The sequence below is a fragment of the Anomaloglossus baeobatrachus genome, chromosome 1, assembly GCF_048569485.1.
Source record: "Anomaloglossus baeobatrachus isolate aAnoBae1 chromosome 1, aAnoBae1.hap1, whole genome shotgun sequence".
NCBI lineage: Eukaryota > Metazoa > Chordata > Amphibia > Anura > Aromobatidae > Anomaloglossus > Anomaloglossus baeobatrachus.
Window position 1 is genome coordinate 354519199 of NC_134353.1, and position 25798 is coordinate 354544996.

A 25798-nucleotide genomic window follows, 5' to 3' on the forward strand; every position below is an offset into this window, starting at 1 on the left:
GTTATAAATTAAATCATAAGTTTTACCATATAGTGTACTGGAAACAGCAAAAGAATTTAAAGTGTGGAAAAACTGCAAAAAAAGTGTGATCGCACAATAGTTTTTGGGATATTTTATTCACCATGTTCACTATATGGTAAAACTGATGTGTCACTGTGATGCCTGAGGTCGGTGCGAGTTTGTAGACACCAAACATGAATAAATATACTTGTATCTAAGGGGTTAAATAATTCACACGTTTGTCCAAAAAAGTGGCGCACGTTTTGTGCCATTTTCCGAAACCCGAAGCGTTCTCATTTTTCTGGCTCTATGGCTCAGTGCCAGCTTATTTTTTGTGTCTCAGGTTGACATTTTTAACTGTACGATTTTTGCGCAGATGCTACATTTTGATCGCCTGGTATTGCATTTTGCACAAAATTTGCAGCGACCAAACAATGTAATTTTGACATTTGGAATTTTTTTGCCGCTACGTCATTTACTGATCAAATTAATTGATTTTATATTTTGATAGATTGGGCAATGCATTTAATAGATCGGGCAACGCGGCGGTACCAAATATGTGTATTTTTTATTTTTTTAACCCTTAATTTTCAATGGGGCAAAAGGGGGGTGATTTGAACTTTTAGGTTTTTTGTTTTTTTTTTAAACTTTTTTTTATTTTCCTAGGTCCCTTAGTGGACTATATGGATCAGCTGTCTGATCGCTCTTCCATATCACAGCTACAGAGCATTGAGAGCAAGTGACTCATGTTAGCTACAGGCGTCATCACATGACCCTGTGCTACCATGGCAACCACCGGAAGTCACGTGATCACGTCACGTGACTTCCAATGGGGGCGGGGTAAGTCATCATAATGGCTGCACGCATATACATCTCGCTGACAGATTTTGGCAGCGAGATGTAAGGGGTTAATAGTTGCCGGTGGAAGCAATTCCACTCGCAATTAGCAGGCACACGTCAGCTGTTGAATTCAGATGATATGTGCGGGATCGCCACGGCAGGCTGCGGGGATTAACCTCACACGATCCATAATGTACCTAGTACGTCATGGGTCGCTAAGGGATTAACAATCCTTTCAAGGCTGCGATTATCCCGGTTGCTTGTAGCCCTTTTTCTACCACACTTATTCCTTCCTCTCAACTTTCCATTAATATGCTTGGATACAGCACTCTGTGAACAGACAGCTTCTTTAGCAATGACCTTTTGTGGCTTACCCTCCATGTGGAGTGTGTCATTAACTGCCTTCTGGACATCTGTCAAGTCAGCAGTCTTCCCCATGATTGTGTAGCCTACTGAACCAGACTAAGGGACCATTGTAAATGCTTAGGAAGCCTTTTTAGGTGTTTTGTGGTAATTATTCTAACTTTCTGAGATAATGACTATTGGGTTTTCATTGGTTTTAAGCCATAATCAACAACATTAACAGAAATAAACACTTGAAATAGATCACTGTTTGTATTGACTCTACATATGTGTTTTCACTTTGTATTGAATTACATTTGTAATTCATTGTATTGATTAATTACATTGTATTGAATGAACTTTTTGATGATATTCTACCTTATTGAGAAGCACTTGTATGTCTCTGCTATGTACTGTGTAATAAAACAAAACAATCACTGATCTCGGGGAGACCAGCCAGCGAAAACACTGCCGGCAGCCAGCGAGGGCGCTCAAGACAGTGAAATCCTAGGTACATTGCCCCCTGGGAAATATACAAATCAAAAAGGTCCGTGGAGCCTCTGTTAGGAGTCTCAACACAGAAACCAGCCAGATATCCCTCTGGGAAGGGCCCAGCCAAGGGGTGACTCTTTTTAGGAGACCACCATAACCACCATATTAAGTGTCCCTTTTAGTCAATATCCAATTTTTTGACAAGTTTAAAGATATGACAAGGGAAATACCAAGGCCAGGTATCCATCCACAGACAGCTGTTTCGGGGTATTGCCCCTTATCAGTGTGGAGTAGGATTCTGGCTGGGTGTACTGTGTAATGGATGTACTGTGTAATGGAAGAGTCTTACTGTACAGGGACATTGTCTGATCATACCACATCTCCTGGGCCAGGGAGGAAGTAATAAACTATACAGACAGGACAGCCTGGGATTGCAAATAATTATTTCTTTAGAGTAAGGCCCTATGCGCACAGTGCAGCCTTTGCTGCGTTTTTGGTGCAGTTTTGGGTCCAGTTTATTGCGCTAAATTGCATGTCTCTTCTTCTCCCAGAAAATTCTATGAGAATTCAGAAAGGCTGTGCACATGTTGCTTCTTTTTTTGCCTGCAGTTTTGGGTGTAGAAAAAGAAGCAGCATGCCACTTCTCTTTTGCATTTGTCCCCACGTTTTTCCATTGAATTTAATGAAAAAACGCATGGGGAAAAACGCACCGAAAAACGGGAAAAATGCATGCGTTTTTTTATGCGTTTTTCGGCCAGAGGGTGCGTTTTTTGCTGAAGAAATAAAAATGCAGTGTGTGCACATACCCTAAAACATTTTTTAAAAAACAGGAAGGGAAATCTTTACCTCACAAAGAATAATCTATGATTCCTCTGCTGTAATATCTGTATACTCTCTTTTTCATCCTCCACTGCCCATAAGATGTGGTATGTGCAAACCATGTTCATGCACGAACAGACACGGCCATTACACAGTACACAGTACATAGCAGGGACACATACATAAGATTACCTCAGCACAGAAAAACATTTTTTTAAATGCATTCAATTGTGGAAATTTGTATTATTCCAAGATATATTGAATATAATCAACTTTATTAACTTTGTAGAAAAAAACCTTTAAAGGGACTCTATCAACAGTCTCTTGGTGCATCATGGCAGGGCTAATCCCTACACTTTCCCACCTGCTTGTTTTCCCTCTATTGCCAATATTTGACCAGGAATAGGGAACACGGGCCTTATGTCCCATTTCTTCCATAACCTTTAGAAAGCCTCTTGTTCATATATCAAAAACAATTGTCAGCACTCCTATGGCGATAGCCTCCCTTTTCATATTTGCATGCCTATCTTTAGCCAGGGTTGACGTCAAAGGCCTAGGCTCCTGCCTTGGCTATCCTGAGCCAGTAGAAGTTGACTTGTAGGCCACAGATTAGGACTATCTACTTTTACAGGGTGAACTTGGGGGCCACTGTATTAGCCCCCCCCCCCCACCTCAAACTGGTCTTGGATGCTCTTCAATCTTTTCCTATTGTGCCAATCAGAAATATCACTTCATTTCTGGGTGGGAGAATTTTTCCTCTAGCAATCCATTTCAACAGGCAACGCTCCAAGGAGGGCTGTCACCTGTCACTCTCCTTCTCTGGGACAGAGCGGTGTGGTGTTTGGCTTCCTCCTTAGCATGTTCTCTGACTTTCATCTTAATGAGGAGTTTGCGCTCCTTCCTTTAGGTACTTCACCTCTCATTTTACTCAATCTGCTGTAGTTAGCTGTGCAGCTCTACCTATCTCTCACAGCTCTGTTTGGATATTTGGTTGCATTGTGGGTCATCCCAGTATTATCTGGCAGAGGTCATATTGCCTCTCGGGCTACCCTTCTTCTCTGGTTTTGATCTGCTACTTGTGGTACCTCTGTGAGGTAGAAAGCTCCTGGTTTTACACCTCCAGACATCTGTTCTTCTATTCCATAGGGCCACCACTTAGTCTTCTTTCCACATCTTTGTGGAGTTATTACGTTTGCGTTTAGAGAAGCAAGTATTAGCAGAAGGGTACTACAACCATCAGTTGCTCAAGTTGTAACTTAAGGTATTGGGATATCCCCCAATAAAGCGACCGAAAAAGAAATATTTTTGGTTTAATTTTTCTTAACCTTTTTTGTGAGACACCGCTTTTTTCTAAAATGTATTCTTAGTATCAGTCTCCAGGTGTCAGCATATAAACCCATGGTTCCTGTATGAGGGCTATGAAAAAGACATTTTACAGTGAGTACCGAAATCTTTGTTTCATCAAACTGCAGCATGCAGCCCAGTAAATGTTCGTGATGGAATCAGAGTATCTGCCCCTATATCATATTGATGTTAGATGGGATACTAAATACCTGGTGACAGATTCCCTTTTAAAGGTGGTGTCTCTCGAAGTACATTTTAATCACAAGTTCCACAAATGATGTTAAAAAGAAATGTCCCTGTGCTGAGATAATCTTATAAATATGCCCCTGCTATGTGCTATTGATTGGCTTTTTATGACCATTCAGGAACACTGTCTGAACATACCACAGCTCCTGGGCAGGCGCATATATTTTAACAGTACAGCCGGTGACAGGAGTGAGGCAGAGGAGTGCTACTCAGCCTCGCACCGACATACCGTAATCACCGGAGCCTAGACTGCGGAGAAGAAGAGGACGCGCAGGCACCGGTAAGCGTTCCAGCAGGAGCTGAAGATGACATGTAAAATAATTTTGGATGAGGGGGCAGTGATGGAGGAACAGTGGTATTACTTTACAAGTGACATTATGAGGCTGAGGCAGTGGGATGACATTATGCAGCAAATTGGGACATTATGGAGTAATCATGGACATTTTTAATCTAACTGGGACATTGAGGCAGTGGGGAACATTATGGGACAATGAGGGACAATGTGAGGCAATTAGGAAGGGGATTGTGAAAGGCGGTATAGTATAATGAGGAACTTGGGGAGGTTATTCATGCAGAATTGTAATATGGGGTTGATATTATAGAAAGGGGAAGTTTTAGAAGGACATTATGGAAAGAAGCACTTTGTGGGGCTATTTTGGAGAGTAGCAGTGTGAGGGGGTGATATTTTGTGACTGAATCAATCAACAACCCATTCTTATTCCACTTGTTTTCCCTAGCTTAAATAAAAGACCATGTATTCACCTCTGGTGCTGGCGCAGTTACAGCACTGTCAGTAATTGCGGTTCGTGTCTCACGTTACATTATGACATCACAGGAGCTCCACAACCAATCACCGCCAGCTTCTGTCTCCCTGCCTTTGGACCAAATGAACAATCATTTGGGGGAACATAGGGGCCCACGATGGGAGTCATTATTAAATAAAGGGGTCCAGGATGCGGGATATTATTAAATAAATGGGGCCAAAATGAGGAACATAAATTATTGGTTTATGGTGACAAGTGGGGACATTATTACTGATATAATATATTTTAATTTTGAGGATACTATCTTCCATGGGGGTCAAAAGTCTGACATAGTGTAGAAATTGGGGAAAAAGTATGGAATGTGCTGTGGGAGTGATCGGCTATAGGTGACTGTGTGTTATTTTCTGTAGAATCGAGTCATGGCAGGAAGAAGTGATAGTGGTCAGTGCCGGATGAAGAGGACAAGTGAATATGAATAACTTCAGCTAGAGGCGTCACTGGTAAGTCAGTGTACTACATGTACAGAGAGACAGACACACACAATATACAGCGCTCCTATGTATATCGTCATTGGTGATCACTGTATTACCTGTATATTATAACCTATATACAGAGCTCTTGTGTATAATATCACCAGTCATCACTGTATTACCTATACACTATATACAGATCTTCTGTCTATAAATTCCCCGGTGATCAATGTATTACCTGTACACTGACACTATATACAGAGCTCCTGTGTATAGTGGCACTGAAAGTAATATTAGTGTTTTTAGTATTGTGGTTTTTATTCATGATCATTATTCAATCACTATATGGTGGTAATATGTGGTCTGGTCACGGTGTGGCGTTATTTCTCTCTTGTATGTGGTAATATTGGTCTTGGTATAGTGGATTGTGTTGTGTATGGGGATCACTTTTTCTCTCTATCAATAAGGGGAAGATTATTTCCAGTAGAGAATACTTGAACATTTAACCCCTCCCTGTCCTGTGATTATTACACTGTAGCAAATATGCACTTATAGAGGTTGTCCGGTGAAAACAAGTAATCACCTCTTCTAAGACACTGTGCACACATTGAGAATTTGGTAAGGATTTTACATCAGTAATTGTAAGCCGAAATCAGGAGTGGTAAAATCAGATGAAAAAGTAGAATAGAAACACGGGCACCACTTATGCATTTTTCACCCACTCTTGGTTTTGGCTACAAATACTGATGTAACATACTGTCCAAATACTGAACGTGTGAACGAGGCTTAAGGATAAGTAATAATTTATTCATCAGTGGGGGTCCGATTGCTGGGACCCGCACTGATCAGCGAAATGTGCAACTTTTATCTCCATTAAAGTGGAGCTCATGTACGACACAATCACTGATCCATTCATTCCCTCAGTGGCTGCTGAGTGTTGCACTTGTTTTTATCTGGCTGCCCCAAAGAGAATCAATGGAGCTGCGGTCACACATCCGAGCTACCGTTGCATTTTTCACAAGGGATAAAAGTTTCACATTCTTACGAGCAGTGCGGTTTCCATTGGTTGGATTCCACCGATCAATAAGTTATCACCGACCTAACCTGTGGATCGGTGATAACTTGTTTTCACCAAAGAACCCTTTACTGCAAACTATGTGCAGATGTCTCCTGTATTTTACAGTTGATGCTACACTATAACTGGGAAAACAGCTAATAGGTATTTGCATTTAGCTATAGCGTGGGCCCCTAGAGACAATTCTCCCCTGTGGGCCCCAGACACCCCAGTCCAACACTGGACGCAGCCATTGCATAGTACATAGCCATAGTACATAGCATTGACACAGATATAAGATTTTCTCAGCACAAGAACATTTTTTTTTTTTTTTTTTAAACATGCGGAACTTATTATTATTCCAAGATCTATTGGTTACAGTGTACTTTGTTCGTGGGCGCCTAATAGTTAATAGTTAAGATTAACCTCCTACAAGGCTTCATACCCTCCACTGTCAGGTAGGGTGACCTAGGGTTATATAGGGTCAGTTTTCTTTGCGTTTTATTTGATTTGGCTTTTCCTTATTATTCTATATTGATCACCTATTGGGGATTCATTTTGATTGTTTCCCGTTTTGAATAGGCCTTACTTTTAATCAATATAGTTAAAAGATATTATTTTATATGGTGTTTTTCTTACTTTGTCTGTACTCCTGGTTACCCTGATACATTTGCTACGGCTTTGAACAACTGCTAACCGTAACGACAATGTCACTCACACTGTCCGAGTTTTTTTGTGCCATAGGCTGAATCTGTATTAAATAAAAGCGCACCATGCACTAGTGTTGGAGGAGACGCACCCATTCAAGTCTATGGGTGTACAAAACAAATTGGATTCTGCACAAAGCCACCGTATAGCGTCCAAGTTTTACAAACACATTACAATTCTTACACATACAGCAGGAAACTGTATTTAGTCTTCTAAATTATAATAACGGCTGATGTGTATAAAAATTGTCCAAGTTTTGTTTTTTTTTTAATTGATGAAATGGCTTAATTTTTTATTTTTTTTAAACTCATATTAACCTATTTTCCAAACAGCCTCAATGATTCCGACAAGTGATGTCTGTCATCCTAATTGTTTTGCATCTATTACCCCAACTTTTACAAGAAGGCAGGAGCTCGTATACATGGTGAGCACTTGTTATATTGATTCCTTTTAAATACAAGAATAAATATATTTTAAATCAATAACCCTTTCTACGAATATTATTGAGAATGAATACACGTGAATTTCAGTCATTGAAAACGAACATCTTTTCGGAACTGTTTTATTTATTTTTTTAAAAACTCAGTAAGGTACAATCTTCTGCATGTATTATACCTAGTTACATCCAAACAAACAGATATTGTACTACCGTAAATGCTGACCCTCAAAAATAAAAAAACTTCAGAGTTCCTTATTGCTATTTCCCTTTGCAAACATTACTTTTAGAAGAACTGAAACTGGACATATACTAGTCTGGAAATACTGCTTTTACTAGTTTCTGTGGAATTCATAAAAACAGGGTTTTCTCCAAAATGTTCACTTATGACTTCAATAGATATAAAACCCAGAACTACGGTGTCTGTCAGAATATAAAAATAAAAAAGAGCCTATACTCTAGGCGTAATAAAAAAAACGAAGCTAGTTATTCAGCCAAATGATGTGGACTATATAGTCTTGACCAGTATAAAAAAAAGTCATTTTTTGTGGTATATTCAATAAACCAATTAATGGTTAATTGTTGCATTGGAATTACTAGATGGCCAATGCAACCTACCAGAAATGGGGCACATTTACACATTCATATCATAATACACTGCTAATTATCGACATGGCATATACCTTATTTTGTAAGCATTTCACAATAAACTTTTAATATTTTATTTCATATTATGTCAGCAGCCATTGTTTTGTCCCATTAATTAGACTGTGCTGAATATCTTTCACTGGCCTTTATAGGCCCTGATTCATCAATGAATTTGGGGCATCTTTGAATTAACATTTGCCATCCCAAGGAATGAACTGCAGTTGACCGGAGAACGTGGTAAAAAATTATGTAGAAAATGTTTGGCATTCTCAGTTACACCCTGTCTCAGCTAAGCTCTGCCAACTTGTCAAAAACTTGATGGTGCTAGTCGAAAATTACCAAACTTTAACAACATTTCAAATTATGTTGCAACAGAATTCAATATGCAATAACCGTTTGATGAATCAGCCCAATGGAGTTGTTAATTCCGATATTGTCTATAGCAAGGGTCTTCAACTTGTGGCTTGGGAGCGACAGGTGGCTCATGGGTCTATGATGAGTGGCTTGCGGCAGTGTTCCAGCTTAGTGCATTAGCACCAGCAAATAGATATGAAGAGGTCTACAGATAGTGAATTGTTTGAGTAGCCCCACATAGAACATCAGACCTGGATGTGCTGGCCATGAGGATTGAGAGATAAATATAGTAAGCTGGATATAGGATGATACTGGCAGTTAGAGGGTTGCTTGAAGCTGGATGTGATAGTGTGGTGGACGTACTTGATCCAAGAATACTGAATGGGGGTGAGGTGGGAACACCTGCATGTAGGTATACTGCCTTGGTGTGATTGCTATGGGAAAGCTTTAACTGTCATTTCAGTTGTGTCTCTCGGAGCTAAATATGAGTCTCAAGGTAAGAAATATTGGGGACCACCAGTTTATGGGCAGGGCTGGAATTGTAGCTTGTGCTTATGGAATCCTTTTTCTAATTCAGAACTCCTTTGATGAAATTTACGCGTCAATGGCCCAAAAGTCAACTCAACATATAGAATATATCAGCATATTACACCATTCATAGGCTGGCTTTTCACATGCAACATTCATGGCAGTCTAGTTCGGTTCAGGAAACACAGCTGTTTGATATTCACTTTGCACTTGGACTTTCCTAATACATTTGTGTATATCAGCTTTCTTGGGTGGGAATAACATTTTCTTTTGGATATGTACAAACAAAATTTTTCAAAGAGTTTTTGAAGCAGATACTGAGCTGAAAGTGAGAGTAAACTCCAAATCCTCCTCCTAATCTCAAAACTCCTCAAAAACTTGGAATTTCGGCTCCAAAAAGACTTAATGTGCACCTAGCCTTGAACGATTTTGAGATTTTCTGGAAAATGTGGGAATATTTAGAGTGACTTTGGATAAGCGCTGTTCATGTTTCTGTACTACAGCAGATGAGAAATGAGGCAACAACTAATTTAGGAACTTTTGAGAAATCTGTTGAACAAGACTAACTTATTATAGAACTACTTGTAAGACAATATTATGCTATATAAGGATATATGCAAAGCATAGAAATAACAAATCCTAATTAAAAAAAAATGATTTGCAGGATCCATGTTGTATATAAGAAAATGTGGCGCCATTCGCATTGCACTCAGATGTGTGTCACATTTTTCAGGTATCAGAAGTAAACATAGTTATAGTGGTACCCTGAATATTGACTATAACACATTGTGGTTTCCACACATCTATACACATTACACTTAAACCAATGATTAAACAGAATCACTCCTCAATGGCTCTCCAGACAGTAACTTTTCATGACAATATATGTCACAAGTTGTAGTGGTATCAGGAGACCATACACAGTTCCTGTCTTTTAGTGAAAAACATACAAATGTAGCAAAATATTAATATAAAAACTTAACTGCCAATTTGGCAACATTCATGTTTTAAAGTCTCTATGTGATTACTTTAACAATTTAGGACATACAGCTGATTCCTGGAGTGTAGCACACACTGTCGTCCTCCATTGTGTGTAATTCTAAATTTTATGTACTTTGCACAGTAAATGGTTTAAGCAAAATTTTGTCAAAGGGGTTGTTCTCTTTCAAATATAATTCATCCTTTGTTGCATTTTGTTTTAAATGTAGCTGTACTCAACTCTCTTGGGTCCACCGGCAAGTGCCTGCCACTGCTCCCAATGTCTGGCATTAGATATAGTGACAGCATCAATTTGACAGTGCGGGAGAGGGGCACTCCACTGAGCTCACTGGCTGCCAAGCTGATGACGTTAACTTCAGCGCTGCAGCCAATGGCAGATACCAAGAGCAGTGGCAGAGATTCACTGGTGGACCTGAGGAAGGTGAGTACTCCGCTGTTAGTTGTTTTTTTTTTTTTCTTAGGACAAATTCAGAGACGGACCAATTATGTTTGCACTGGAACAGCCCCTTTAAATGTGCCATATTTAATCTCTGTATTTCAAATGAGTTTCCCCTCCAGAAAGAACAACTGCCATTGATCTCCTAAAGTAGTCATCTGGGATGCCAGAAACATACCAACATAGTATAAGAGCAGGTATATATTTGTAGCGCATCCTTTTTTTAATCTTGGACTCATTTCATGGATTTACATGTAAATGTCCCAAAAGGCAACTCAGTATACATAATGTATTATCATGTTATACCCTCCTTAGGCCAGCTTCACACATCCAACATTCATGATCCCACTGTGGACCATGTATGAGGCTGTTGAGCTCGGGTTAAAAGACACATGGTCATGTCTATACTAGGAACAAGAATGGTCGGCCTTCATAAGTTAAACAAAGAGACCACCATAAAACAATAGTGTAAAAAAACAAAAACTTGAAGAAACGTTTTAGAAGGGTCATACACCTTTGTGTGGTTCTACAGATGTGTATGCTATGCTAACGAATAAGAACTACTTCAGAAGTGCAAGTAACAAGTAGGAATGTGTTCTCTTACGAGACATATATTAAAGCTATTATACTTTCGCCATAGTATTTAAAATAAAAATATAAATATGTTTCCAGACATTATCTAGGTGTTAAAAATGTGCTAAAGATTAAGATAATGTTTTTGTGATATCGAAGACGTCTATAAAGTTCGGATTTAAAAAGGAATTTGTGAATAAAAATTGTATTTTACTGTTTTGAAGGAAAAGGAGCCGCACCAAATGGATCTAAATCTAATGGTTGGGATGGAGGCTGCTGGCTTTGTTGTTGTGTCACACTTTGTAACACTAGTTCAGTGAAAGGCACGGCACCAAAGTCATCCATTTTGGCATTATCTCCGCTGAGGTAGGCTCCAAGGAGTGAACTCTGCCTTGGCCTGCCAGCTGCTGCTGGGTGATGATCTCCACGATTATCTCCAAGCCCATGATGTTGAGGCGGCCTCATATCTTGAGGATGGAAAGGTTTGGCACCAAAAGGGTCCACCATGCTTTCATCTGTTTGTAAAATATTATTACGATCCTTAACATCATTAAGAGAAATGCTAATGTTTTCCTTTGAGTCAGATATAGTAAGAAACTCATTGCTGCTCTGTGAATCGCGTCTTCCTCCTTTTTTGTGACGGCGGACTTTTTCAGGAGTGCGGTAATTGGGCTTGGTTGTCTTTTTCGTACTTGATGGGGTGCCGTGGTGACGCTTTCCATTGCCATTGGCTGGCTCCTGTTTTGTGCGTCTCTGACGAGAAGAAATTTTTTGCAAATTGCGTTGTAGCTTTACTTTTTGCTGGGTCTCATTTCCAGCTATTTCTTCAAATGGCACCAAACCAAATATATCCTCTCTGCTGGATGTCTCTACTTCCTGCATTGGAAGTGGCTGAAATGGTGAGAAACCAAAGACATCCACATTACCTGAAGGAGGAGGTGTTAACTGACAATCTGGCATATCTAATTTTCGATTAAAGGGTGCTTTAGAAAATACATCAAATTCATCCTTCCCTTTTTCATACATCCTATTTGGTGGAGCTTCTTTTATGCTATGTTCTTCTTGAACTTTCTCTGTATTAAGACAAAAAAATGGTATAGCCCCAAATACATCCAGCTGTGGATTAGATGACTGCTTCACATCGTCCATCCTCTGTGCTTTAGTGGTATTTTCCCTAGGCTGACTCTCAGTGGAACATGCTTTTCTATTTAACTTCACATTGGTTTTCTTAGTTTTTGTGCGGTCATAATCTGAATCTGAACTGTGCTTTTCATCATCCTCTTCCTCTGAATCCATTAAAAGGGGCCTTTGTCCAATAATCTCTGGCTCTGTGTCATTGTCTTCATGGAAGATGCCTTGGTCTCCATGTAAAGCTTCTTCATCCTCAGGATCATCATCCTCGCTGCTCTTAGGGGAAGGAGGGTCTGACTCAAAATCACTTTCAGAGTCTACGCCCTCTCTTGATGCCCGTTGGGAAGACTTTACCAGGACATTTTGCTGCTGTTTTTGCTCTTTCAGAGATATATTTTGTTTTTCATTTTTGGTTGGTACTTTGGAATCTTCCAGACCTACGAGACTGTCTGATATTTTTCCAAGTGAACCTATAATGAAATTAAAATAATTTAGAAACTATGGCCAGCAACATAAATAAGCAGTTATGTTAGTAGTTTTTTAATGTAATTATCCAAGTAGACTGTAAACAAAAAGAATGACTACTTTTTTAAGGTGTTTTATAGCAGGTAAAAGGATTTTTTCATGAGTGTAATAATTTTTAGCAGCTGACTGGATAACCTTTGGGCCATTTTGTTAGGCATATTGTAGGTACTTAGGCCTCAATCAAACTTCGTTTTTTCACTGACATGTTGGGTTTTTCATCTATGGTGCTATTCACATGTCTCAAGGTAGATAATCCAGCATCCAATTCCGGTAAGTTTTCTAAAACATATATCCTTTATTCGCTGTGCATTAAAAAGTTCATTTCCCGTTCCTATAAAAACATATCTTCCCTATATATCGCAAAGATATGTTTTTATGGAAACGGGAAATTAACTTTTTAATGCACAACGAATAAAGGATATGTTTTAGGAAGATTACCGGAATTGGATGCTAGATAATCGACCTTGAGTATTTGCTATGACAGCCTGGCCCAGCTGTAAACCTGATCCGTGCACTATCTTGGTTCTTGTGGTTCCTCTCCAGATTGGGTGAGCTGGTTTTATATCCTTTTCATTATTGCTATTCACATGTCTGTCTTTTTAAGCCACCCTCCAAAATAATGAAGATATATTCATTTTTGATCAGTCATCGATCAAAACTATCCATACAAGTCTATGGGACTGTGAAAATCAAGAACAGTATACAGATGGCATCTGTGTGCAATCTGACTGCTCTCTTTTTTTCAACATTACAATAGGTAGAAGTTATGCTATTTTTTTTTCCCCCATACAAGAAAATCACTGGTGAAACACTGCAGGAAAGAACTTGACACACTGACCAAACACTGATGAAAATGTGATCTAAAATACTGATGAAAATCTAATCTAAAACACTGATAAAAATCGATTCATTTTTTTCACACAAAACACAAACTTGTTCCTCCCTCTGCCTCTAGCTCCTCCCTCCTGCCATAATCATAGAATCTAACTGGTAACAGCTGCCATCTCCTACGTCAGTAATGGGAAAGTCTTCACTGAATACAGATTTTATCTCAGAACTACAAGCAGATTTATCTGATAAGATATATCACAAAGTTTCTTATTTTCATTTGAGGAATATTATTAAACTGCATTAAAATGAAGAAAGTCTACCATGGGTTTGCTTTACACTATCATTTTGATTTTATTTCCCATATGTGGATTTATGTATCTTGATGATAAATGCCTATGAACAAACCTTTTGTAGCCCAATTTTGCTGTTCTATTTCCTTTCTTCATCCAGCTACTTCTTACTAAAATGCATTAGGTTGGATTCCAGAAAGTAAAGGCCACTTTGTCGTTGGGGTCACGGAATTCGTAATGCATATCCGGCCTCGTTGGTGACGTTGTTGCGTGGGAAACGCAGGAACGACCGTTAACGATCAAAAATACTCACCATATCGTTGACACGTCATTTTAATCTCAAATATCGTTGCTGCTGCAGGTACAATGTTGTTCGTCGTTCCTGCGGCAGCACACATCGCTATGTGTGACACTGCAGGAATGAGGAACAACATCGTACCTGCGACCGCCGGCAATGAGGAAGGAAGGAGGTGGGCAGGATGTTACGGCCGCTCATTTCCGCCCCTCCGCTTCTATTGGGCGGTCGCTTAGTGATGCCGCTGTGACGCCACACGAACCGCCCCCTTACAAAGGAGACGGTTCGCCGGCCACAGCGACGTAGTGATGTGCATCACGGACAGCGATTTGCCAGTGACGCACAACCGACGGGGGAGGGTGCTTTCACCAGCGACATCGCTAGCAATGTCGCTGTGTGTTAAGTGGCCTTAAGGATATAATGGAGTATTTATAACTGAAGGATCCAACTACATAAGGTTCATTTATGAACCAATCATGAAGAACAGGTCTGGCAAAAATATACATAACAAAAAATAGAAAGGATTTGATAATTAAAAGATCTATTATAAAGTTGCATAATTTTTCCTTTTAAACGTCCATGATCTGCCGGCAGCAATTCAAATGAAAAAGTTGTCTGAGTTTCATGTTGGCTTATCTGTATGTTCTGATACTGTGTGATTTTGGAAATTTGCATGTACAGATCTCCGGAACTACCTGTGAATCTACTGGTGAGGTTTATTATTCTTTTGCTATATTGGACACTATCCTCCTAATTGAATATTTAATACTATACAATTGGTAAGTCTTCATAATATGTACTCCTTTATTTTTACTATCTTGTTTAACCTTTCATGAGTTCTCGATGTTCATCTGTAATTTTAAAGAAGCACACCATGGTTACAGTTATCATGTGATTCATTATTTTCTTTTTCTTTTATTATTAAACTGTTAGCATTAATATAGAGGCACATTTGGTTTGCAGTATTAATAACACCAGGATTATAAACCTGCTTACTTTAGATTTCCCTGAGGCACAAGAACATCAAGCTGTACATTTGGTACCATTCCAAACCAGAATCTCTTATATTTAATTGGAAGCTCTAATATTTACATCTAGATTCTCAGTACCATCCCTGACTTTCAAGTCATTAATAGTGACGGGCGAACCCGGACGGTAAAAGATCGGATCCACGCAGTTTCAAAAGTATCTGGGTGTCGGACCCAGGCCCAGAGTTCTCAGGGAATTCCGACTAATGATCGGGGTCCGGCAACTCGGGGAAATGAAAAAAATATACATATAAAAGGAAAAATAAAAATAAACCAAGTGCTTTATACTTACTGAGTCTATGGCGCGGCTGTAACTGCTTTCAGGCCGCTCACTCTTCCTCCAGGGCCGCTCATAAAGCCCCTGGCTTTATCTTGACTGGGTATCAAAATGGGGGGACCGCACGCCGTTTTTTAAAAATTATTTAAATAATAAAAACAAAAAGCCGCATGCAGTTCCTCTTATTTTGATACACAACCAAGATAAGCGCACAGCTGAGGGCTGCAGCCTATAGCTGTATGCTTTATCTGTGCTGGGTATCATAATACGGGCAGACCCTATGCCAATTTATTTATTTATTTTTATACCATGATATAGACCCGCAGACATGGTCTGTGATTGCAAGCAGTCAGATCCTGTCACACAAGCTGGGGACGCGTCTGACTTCAAACAATCACAGGCATTAGGACTGTCGGTGGTGGGGAAGCAGTGAATGTGCATGAAAGTAAATGAGCAGAGTGGCCCAGGAAGAATAGTGAGTGGCCCGAAAGCAGATACAGCCGCGCCAGAGACTCAGTAAGTATAGTACGCTTGCTCTAATCCTCCTATCCCTTCTACCACCATTTCTAAGTGTCGGGTTCTGGTCCCCGTAGCCTTATATAGGGACCGGTGTTAGGCCAGATATCCGGGATCAATATCAGGCCGGACCCAATATTTTTTTTTTTTTTATTGAAGCCCGGTTAGTCTTGCAGATCCTGGATATCTGCGAGTTTGCCCATCACTAGTCATTAAGCATTTGCAGTATTTCTTTCTCCCAGCCGTTCTTTTTATGAATATTTAGGTTATCATTTAGCTGATTTCAGAATTTTCTATAGCAGGATTCTGTCCTATGCATGTAGATGGGATAATTTTTTGCGCAAATTTGCAAACACAATTGCAGAATTATGGGACAGACTTCTGCGTCGGACATTTTGGAAACAGAAATATGTCATTACAGTTTTATTTCCAGGGCTGATTTAGTCATAGGACAGTGGGCCTCCATACAGAATGAGTATGTCCAGACATGCTTCATAAACTATTTTATGAAGACTCATACTTTGTTCTGCAGAACAGCTATAGCAGACAGTAGAGTTTTACTTTCCCACTCCATTGTGTGGTCCACAGTTTAGCTACAGGTTGTCGTTAAAACTCATGCCTGAAACCACCATCTGTACAAGCTAGTGCAGGGATACAAAGAATGGAAGTATAACCTACACAGTGCACAACACACTATATTTGGGAACTGGTATTGATTATTTTGATCGGTTATTTGTCTCACCACTCTGCTATACAAATGTACATGTATATACAAAGGGTTAAATAAGTATTAAACATGTTACAATTTTTCTAAATATATTTCTAAAAGTACCATTGACATGAATTTCTCCTCAGATGTCTTTAACAACCCCTCCAATCCACACAAGCAAATAAATCAAATGTACATACATTTACTGATGTGTAATAAAGGGAAATGACACCGGGAAAAAGTATTAAACACGAGTACTGAAAATTATTTAATACTTTATACAAAAGCCTTTGTTGGTGATGACGGCTTCAAGACACCTCTTGCAAGGAGAAACTAGTTGCATAAATTGCTCAGGTGTGGTTTGGCCCGATCTTCCACACAAATACACTTCAAATCATGTGATCCTCTGAACTCTGAGCTTTAGTTCCTTCCTTAAATTTTCTATTGGATTCGGGTCAGGTGATTGGCTGGGCCATTCTAGCAGCTTTATTTTCTTTCTATAAAACCAATTCGGAGTTTCCTTGGCTGTGTGTTTGGGATCATAGTCTTACTGAAATGTCCACCCTTGTTTCATCTTCAATATCCAAGTAAATGGACGCAAATCTTTTTATCAAGAATGTCTTGGTACATTTATCCATTCCTTCAATTATATGAAGTTTGGCAGTGCCAGATGCTGAAAAACAGCCCCACATCATGATGTTCCCACCTCCAGACTTCACTGTTTGTATGGTGTTGGTGGTGATATGATGTGCCTTTTTGCCTCCAAACATGGTGTGTATTTTGCAATCCAGAGTTCAATTTTGGTCTCATTTGATAAGACCATATTTTCCATTATATTACAGGCTTGCCTAAATGTTGTTGAGCAAACTTTAAATGTGCTTTAACATGCTTTTTGTTTAGTAATGGAGTCTTGTGTGGTAAGCTTGCATTATTTTTTTATTTTTTTTTAAAAAACAGTTGTACCTGCTGATTGTAGGTCTTTGTATAGCTCCACGTAGGTCGACCTTTACTCTTGGACAACTTCTGATAAGTCATTTTACTCCTCTGTCTTGTGAGGAGCACCTAGTCGTGGCCGGTTTATGGTGAAATTCTGTTCTTTCCACTTCTGGATTATGGCCCCAACAGTGTTCACTGGAATTTTCAGTAGTTTAGATTTTTTTCTGTAACTAATGCCATCATTATGTTTTGCACCAATAAGTTTGTGAAGATCTTGAGACATCTCGCTGGTTTAACCTATCATGAGAGGTTTCTTGTTTGGCACCTTCGTAATGTGACACCTTTTTATGTTATAAAGTTAAAGGGACTCGAATTCCAGTGTTGTATCACTTATTGGGCTGCTTGCTATCATTTTGATAAAATCAATGTTTTCTTTACTTCAGATCTAGCATTATTTGCATGTAGAGCAGGGTTCCAACAAGCTCATGCAACTGCTGGACTACATGACAGCACAAGTAGTTCTCTAATGGTAATCTCCTGCTAATTAAACAGTGAGTTTATAAAAGCTACATTGTGCAGCCTAGTAAATGACATATCACTGGAATCAGGGTCTCTTTTTGCCTTCATCATACTACTGTCAGATTAGGTGGCAAAAACCTGGTGACAGAAGTAGCTGATATCATTTTTCAATACGTGGCTAGATTCCTTTCTAATTACTGATATATTTCAGCTGGTGTCATGACTTTCCGTGGATTTTTGCACCTCTCTTTAAGTGTTAGGGCGGCTTTGCACACTACGACATCGCAGGTGCGATGTCGGTGGGGTCAAATCGAAAGTGACGCACATCCGGCGTCACTTGCGATGTCGTAGTGTGTAAATCCTAGATGATACGATGAACGAGCGCAAAAGCGTCGTTATTGTATCATCGGTACAGGCTCCGACATTTCCATAATGCCGGTGCCGCGACAGGTACGATGTAGTTCCTTGTTCCTGCGGCAGCACACATCGCTGTGTGTGAAGCCACAGGAGCGAGGAACATCTCCTTACCTGCCGCCAGCGGCTATACGGAAGGAAGGAGGTGGGCGGGATGTTTACATCCTGCTCATCTCCGCCCCTCCGCCGGTATTGGCCGCCTGCCGTGTGACGTCGCTGTGACGCCCCACGACCCGCCCCCTTAGGAAGGAGGCGGGTCGCCGGCCAGAGCGACGGTCGCAGGGCAGGTGAGTGCATGTGAAGCTGGCGTAGCGATAATTCTCTCTACGCCAGCTATCACAAGATATCGTACCTGCGACAGGGGCGGGGACTATCGCGTGCGACATCGCAGCATCGGCTTGTGATGTCGCAACGTGCAAAGCCCGCCTTAGGCTATGTACGCACGTTGCGTCATGTCCCTGCAGAAAGTCCCCTGCAGCGATTTGACAGCACAAGTGCGCTTCAAATCGGAGCAGAAACACTACATAATGGATGCAGTGTTTCTGCAGAATAAAAGCCGATTTCATGCGCTTTGGATGCTGCTCCCACCATAGACAGAGCAGGAGCTGCATCCAAAGCGCACGGAATAATTGACATGTTGCTTTTTTTAGAACGCAGCGATTTGGATCAAAGTTTCACCATGCAAATCGCTGCGCTCTCAAATGCACCATGCACATGGATTATACACAATCTTCATAGATTGCGCTGGGGACGCAGGTCGCATGTATTTATGCTGCGGTGCAATACGCAGCGTAAATGCATGAAATTCGGCAACGTGCGCACACAGCCTTAAATACATTTTCCCTGTGTCATTTCTCATTATTACACATCACTAAATTTATGGACATCTATGGTTTGATGTCTTTGCCTGTGTGGATTGGATGGGTTGTTACTAACATCTGGAGAGAAATTCATGTCAACAGCACCTATTTCACCCACTACATACTGTATGTATATTACTATATATAAGATCTACACTCATGATCAAAATGGTAATAATGTTTTAAACTTTTGACTTTCAGGCTGCATATCTTACCATCCACTACAGCTTTGAGTGTGAGACTACCTTCATTTTATAGGCAATCGACTTGGCTATCTGATACATAAATTTGACTTGCAACTATGAGAGGTGCATTATAATATATGGAGGGCTATTTTACACATGAATAACTATGGGGTGCATTATAATATATGGAGGACTATGGGATGCAGAATAATATATAGACGACAATGGGGTGAAGTATAATATATGGAGGACTATGGGGTGCAGTATAATATATGGAGGACTATGGGGTGCAGAAAAATGGAATTGTCATGAAGGGTTAAGGCAGTGCTAGTGACTTGAATTTAGGAACTATTGCAGACAAAACAAGGAGGCATTTAGGGGTTGGCACTACATAGTGGCATTTGGGTTACTAACAGAGCAGCCATTGAAAATACTGTTGGCTCTTACTGGGTGATTATTACAGCTTATGAACTATCAAAATCAACTTTAAAATCAATATCCCCTTATTAAATAAAAGTTATACAAAGACTTTTTTTTTTTTTTTTTTAATTAAGTGTGTTTTTGTGTTGAGTTTGAGTGCTGGTATTTTTTTTCCCAAAACACAGCATGTTGTTGAAATGCGTGTTTTTGTGCCATAGACTTCATAGGTTTAAAACATGTGTTCTTCTATTGTTTTGGGGGGTTTTTTGAACAGCATAAAAAGTTGGTAAAAAAAAAGCAGGTTAAAACATTTGCTTTTTACAAGAACTGTAAAAGTAAAAAAACAAATGACTGATTTTCAGAGTAAAGTTTATCTAGACTGTACCAACTTTCACTAAAGAATTTCTGAATCAAGGTTTAATATGGATAAACCTTCCTGAAATGCTTTATACCCTATCTTCGATAAAGACCTGAAATTTTTGTTGGTTTTCACAAATCATCACTGTTCGTTCTAGCAGCCAATGTCTCCTTCATTTCATAAATGCAGCTTTCACTGGGCGATTATTACAAAAATATGAGAAAATAGAAGTGAAAACAATTTAGAGTCAACATCTGCTGACAACGAAGGGCTTAAATTTCTCCACTTATAATCATGTCTGCAGCCTTTCAAGGACAATTGCTCATCCCTCCAGCAACAGTCAGGGGAACATCTTTAATCATACAAGATCATCCCAATCTTCAAGGAAATGTTATGTTCTGATGTTCTTTTTCCCAACATCCGATTAAACCTGATTAATGCCTTGCAACCAGTAATTACATGCCTTCTGCTGCATCGTCATCTGGGGGGTGGGAGCAACAAGCTTTAGGTCTTCTCTCAATTGGTAACATACTGATACCATCTTTTCACAGCAATTGGCCACATGTCAGGCTCAAGGATTACCGAGACATTTCACCTAAATCTACACAATTTCTTTGAGGAATGGCGGAGAAGCATCTGCTCAACATTGCTGGAGATTTGTGGCACGGAAGCTGCCGTTTTCAAGACACACAAAGACTGGAAATTAAAAAATGTCTCTGAGGTTTATATTTTGTAATATAAATCGTTGATGTAGGTCAAGCATAAAATACATGAGATCATTAAGAAGACTGTTTGTTCAGAGGGTTTTAAGAATTAATGGGTCAATTTCTAACATAGGAGCTTGGCAAAAATAAATTGGTTTGCAGAAGTATTATTTCATACAAATGCACTTTGTCACATGATAATAAATAAGTGATGGTGAACAGGGGGCCAGTACGTCGATAAAATTTACATAAATTATATATATATATATATTTTTTTTTTTTTTTCTTCAAATAACATTCCACTATGGAACAATGGCATGTCATGCAATAAGAACTAAATGCAGTCAAGTATTTTATATAAGATGACCACATACGGATAGAAAATAGAAAGGAAAAAGAGAGAAAAAAAAAAAAGAAGGAGGAAGTCCATAGCTAAAAATCTGTGATTTCTTAAACATAAAACAACGCCTCTATGTGTTGAAGAATTGGTCAATCTTATTCTGATCCTGTGCAGAAAGTGCCTCCATCCTGGATATATCACAAATGTGTTCAACCAAAAGAAAGAGCTTGTGTAATTTCCCAATGGCACAGAATAACCAAGCAAGCTGCTTGTATAAAGATTTGTATGAAACCGTTCTTCAGTGAAAACTGGGAGCCTTGTAGAAAGACTAGAAAAGCCAAAGATGGTGACCCATGTCCGGTTTCTGAACATATTTGGTTTGACAGGTCAATAATAGGTAACTAAAAAGGAACAATTTCCTCACAGTTTCTCCATCAGATGTGTGCATTGGTTTCTTCTTCTTTCCCACATCTCCAACAGAGAATAAAAGGTATGCAGTAAGGTCGGAATTGCAATTTTTAGGTGATGGAAGATTTTCTGTGAAAGAGCAAAGGTCTTACTCCAATCCTCTGGGGAGTAAGTCTGCTGCAATTCAGTTTCAAGGTAGTTATAATTGGGACAGATGCCACAGCCCTCCCAACCTAGGAAGCAGTGGTAAAGAAGTCACATCAGGTGAGAAGAAGGTGAGGGCAGCCTATATTCCCTCATAAAGCCCTTATTTTGGTGAATGGTGTTGTTGAGGCTACTTCAGCTGCTAATTATCAGCTAGTACCATACTATAAATCGTGACTGCAGTTGTTTTACCTTCTCCACAGCTGTCATATGAATTCTGTCATAGTCACTATTTAAAAATGTGAAGTAGCCTCTCAAACATGTTTCACCCAAATACGGGCTTCATCAGGGAAGTAAGGCTGCAAATATCCTGCAATAAATGAATATACATAAATTCCTTATCATTGACCAAGTCTATAAAGTAAGTCATTATTGAAATTATATAAATCCACTAATAACTAGTAATGCTGTGACTATTATCTGGCAGTATATTGTAGTGAACCGATACAGTACCTTCACTTTCTCCACTGCTGCCATTTGATTGACACTACTATTTAAAAACTAAAAGGATATAGTACTATTTAAATCTCAAAAAAACCTTCTCAATATATATTACATTAATATGGGCTTCATCAGGGAAATGGGAGTGCTAATTAGTGGTATTGACTTACCAAGGGATATAGCTCTATTTCAAAACTAACTTCCCAAACATGTTTTACCAAAATATGGCTTCATCAAGGAAAGGCTGCTAATTCCCTGATGAAGCTGTATTTGGGTGAAACATGTTGATGAGGTTACTCTCCGTTTTGAAATAGAGCGATACCCTTTAGTAAATCCCTGACAAAAATCATATGGCAGTGATGGAGAAAGTGAACAGACAGCATACAAATGACTGCTAGCTAGCTAATAGTCATAGAAATTAATCAAATTTAATTTAATGATTTCAATAATACACCTACATCACAGACCTTGGCAGTGATTGATATGAAAGGGTTATTTATATATATATATATATATATATATATATATATATATATATATATATATATATTATATCTCAATCACACACATTTATTGAAGGATATTAGATAGACATCCATGTGAATAATAATCATTTAACAGCAGAAGAGAACAGTTTAGGAATAGTGTATCTAAATGTAGTCATTTTCATTGATCCTACATTATTAATTACCGTATACTATCGCAATACTGGAGAACTAACTATTTAGCTCTTGAAATTGATAACTCGAATCTGCATTGGGAAAGTTGTAGATATGTAGATATAAGGCTACATGCGCACACTGCAGTTTTTTTCTACCCACAAGCTGTAACCAAAACTGCACCTTGTCAGAGAGAGCCTGGAAATGTAAAAAAAAAAAACGCTTGTAATGTAGGTGCGTTTTTGGTGCGGTTTTGTTAATGCGTTTTTGTTTTTTTTTAAAGGAGAAACAAAATAGGATAGGATAATAGGACAGCTATAATAGATGATAGATAGAAAAAAATAGAAAGATAGATGGAAAGAATAGAATAGATAATAAGAAAGAACAGAATACATAGACATAAATAACAGAATAGCTTTATAGAAAGATAGCCAGCTTTGCCAGCCATTTTTAAATTTTTCGGGGATAAAAAAATGACATGGGGTCCCCCCTTTTTCATATCCAGCGCAGGAACAGCAGCAGCTGCAGGCTGCAACCCTCAGCTGTCTGCTGTACCTTGGCTGGTTATAAAAAAATAGAGGGGATCCCACGCGTTTTTGTTTTTTTTTTAATAATTATTTGATTATAAAAAATATATGACGTGGGGTCCCCCCCCCATTTTTCTACCAGCCAAGGTACAGCAGACAACTGGGGCTGATATTATTAGGGTGGGAAGGGCCATTGTTATTTGGCCCTTTCCAGCATAAAAATAGCAGCCCACAGCCGCCCCAGAAGTGGGGCATCCATAAGATGCACCAGTTTTGGCGCTGGAACCAGCCTTTCCCAATTGCCCTTGTGCGGTGCCAATTGGGGTAATAAGGGGTTAATGGCAGCCCATAGCTGCTACTAAGCCCTAGGTTTGTGATGTTAGGTGTCACTAATCTGTAAGTGAAAGTAAATAAACACAAATCTCTAAAAAACCTATATTTTAAATAAAAAAAAGCCCCCTTTTCCCCCACTTTATTAACCTCCAAATACCCCTCCAGATCCAAAGTAATCGACACGAGGTCCCATGGCGACTCAGCTTTGCTACATCCCTGGCCTGTCACAGCGAGCAGCCATAGAGCATGACTGCCCACTGACAGCAGACAGAGACAGAGCCACATCAATCAGAATGAAATGGGGTGAACCCCTGACGTCACAGCTATGGGTCTTGCAATATGGTGTGTGGCACAGCAATGACGTCACGGGTTCACTGATGTGAGATTCAGGCCGCTACTGAAGTGAGCCCGCGCCATCAGCGATGCCGTCACTCACGTGAGTCCTCCAACTGTGGCTCACTTCAGTCGTGGCCTGATTTGCGCTCACAGGTGGAAGACTTCAGCTGTGAAAGCAAATCACCCGACTGACGTCCCGCTGATCACGTGGCTCACTTCAGTCACTTGGGTGATTTGTGATCTCAGGTGGTTGACTCCAGCTGTGGCCGTGCTAACCTGAGTGACGTCACCGCTGATAGAGCGACTCACTTCAGTTGCTACGTGGAGCTCATAGCGAGCGGTGGTGCTCTATAGCGCGTACTGTAAGCGTCAGATGTAGCAGTGCTGAAAGCATCGTGGGACCTCATGTGGATTATATCGGACCCAGAGGGGTGTTTGTGGGTTAATAAAGTGGTGAAAGAGGGTGTTTTTGTCTTTTATTTCAAATAAAGGATTTTTCGGTGTTTGTGTTTATTTACTTTCACTACAGTTTAGTGATGGGATGTGCCTCATAGACACCTGCCATCACTAAGCTAGGACTTAGTGGCAGCTATGGTCTACCAGTAACCCCTTATTACCCTGATTGCCACTGCACCAGGGCAATCGGGATGAGCCGAGTAAAGTCCCGGGACTGTCACATCTAATGGATGCGGCATTTCCAGGCGGCTGCTCGCTGATATTTTTAGGCTGGGGGGCTCCCAATAACGTGGGTCTATCCAGCCTGAAAATACCAGCCCTCAGCTGTAAGGCTTTATCTTGGCTGTGTATCAAAATTAGGGAGACCGCACGCAGTTTTTTAAATTATTTATTGTACTGCACGATGTAGACACGCCCACCGGCGGCTATGATTGGTTGCAGTCAGACAGCTGTCACTCAACATGAGGGCGCATCTGGCTGCAACCAATTACAAACTGGTGAGGAGCCTAATGAGTGGGTGCAGTGAATACTGTATGTTATGAGGTTAATGAGTGGGTTGAGAAGAAGAATAAGAGGCCACGGAAGCAGTATGACAGCCGCGTTTGCCGGTGATCTGTGAGTATGTAGTGCTTGGAGAGACAGAGAGACACAGACATGCCAAAATCACTCCAGCATTGATTTTGTCATTCTGGAACTAAGTTGTGAGCTGCGTTTTTGTTGACAAAACCGCAGGTAAAACATATGCAAAATGCAAACAATTTGTAACCATGTGTTTTGTCATGTGTTTTCATCCCCTCATTGATTTCAATGGGTGACAAATGTTGACAAAAACACAAGAATGAACATGCTGCTTCTTTTTTGTCACAAATAGGGATGGGCGAAACCGAACTGTAAAGTTCAGGGTCCGTACTGAACACATGGTGTTCGTGCACACAACCACGAACATGAGCTTTCTGGGACGTTCGTGTTACAGTTGGTGTAACCGTTCGGGTCCAGGAGCTGTTAAAAAAAAAAAAAAGCACGTCATTAAAAAAAACATTCTG

The 25798-nt window shown here is 39.8% G+C and overlaps 1 protein-coding gene across 1 annotated transcript in view; it reads right to left on the reverse strand.

Moving 5' to 3' along the window:
* Nucleotides 1-7608: 7608 nt before the first annotated feature.
* BMP2K (BMP2 inducible kinase) overlaps nucleotides 7609-25798 on the reverse strand; it is a 276469-nt gene continuing 258279 nt past the window's right edge. Inside the window, 1 exon segment of the mRNA XM_075352427.1 lies at nucleotides 7609-12654. Within this exon segment, the coding sequence (XP_075208542.1) occupies nucleotides 11264-12654 (1391 nt within the window). The 3' untranslated portion in view covers nucleotides 7609-11263.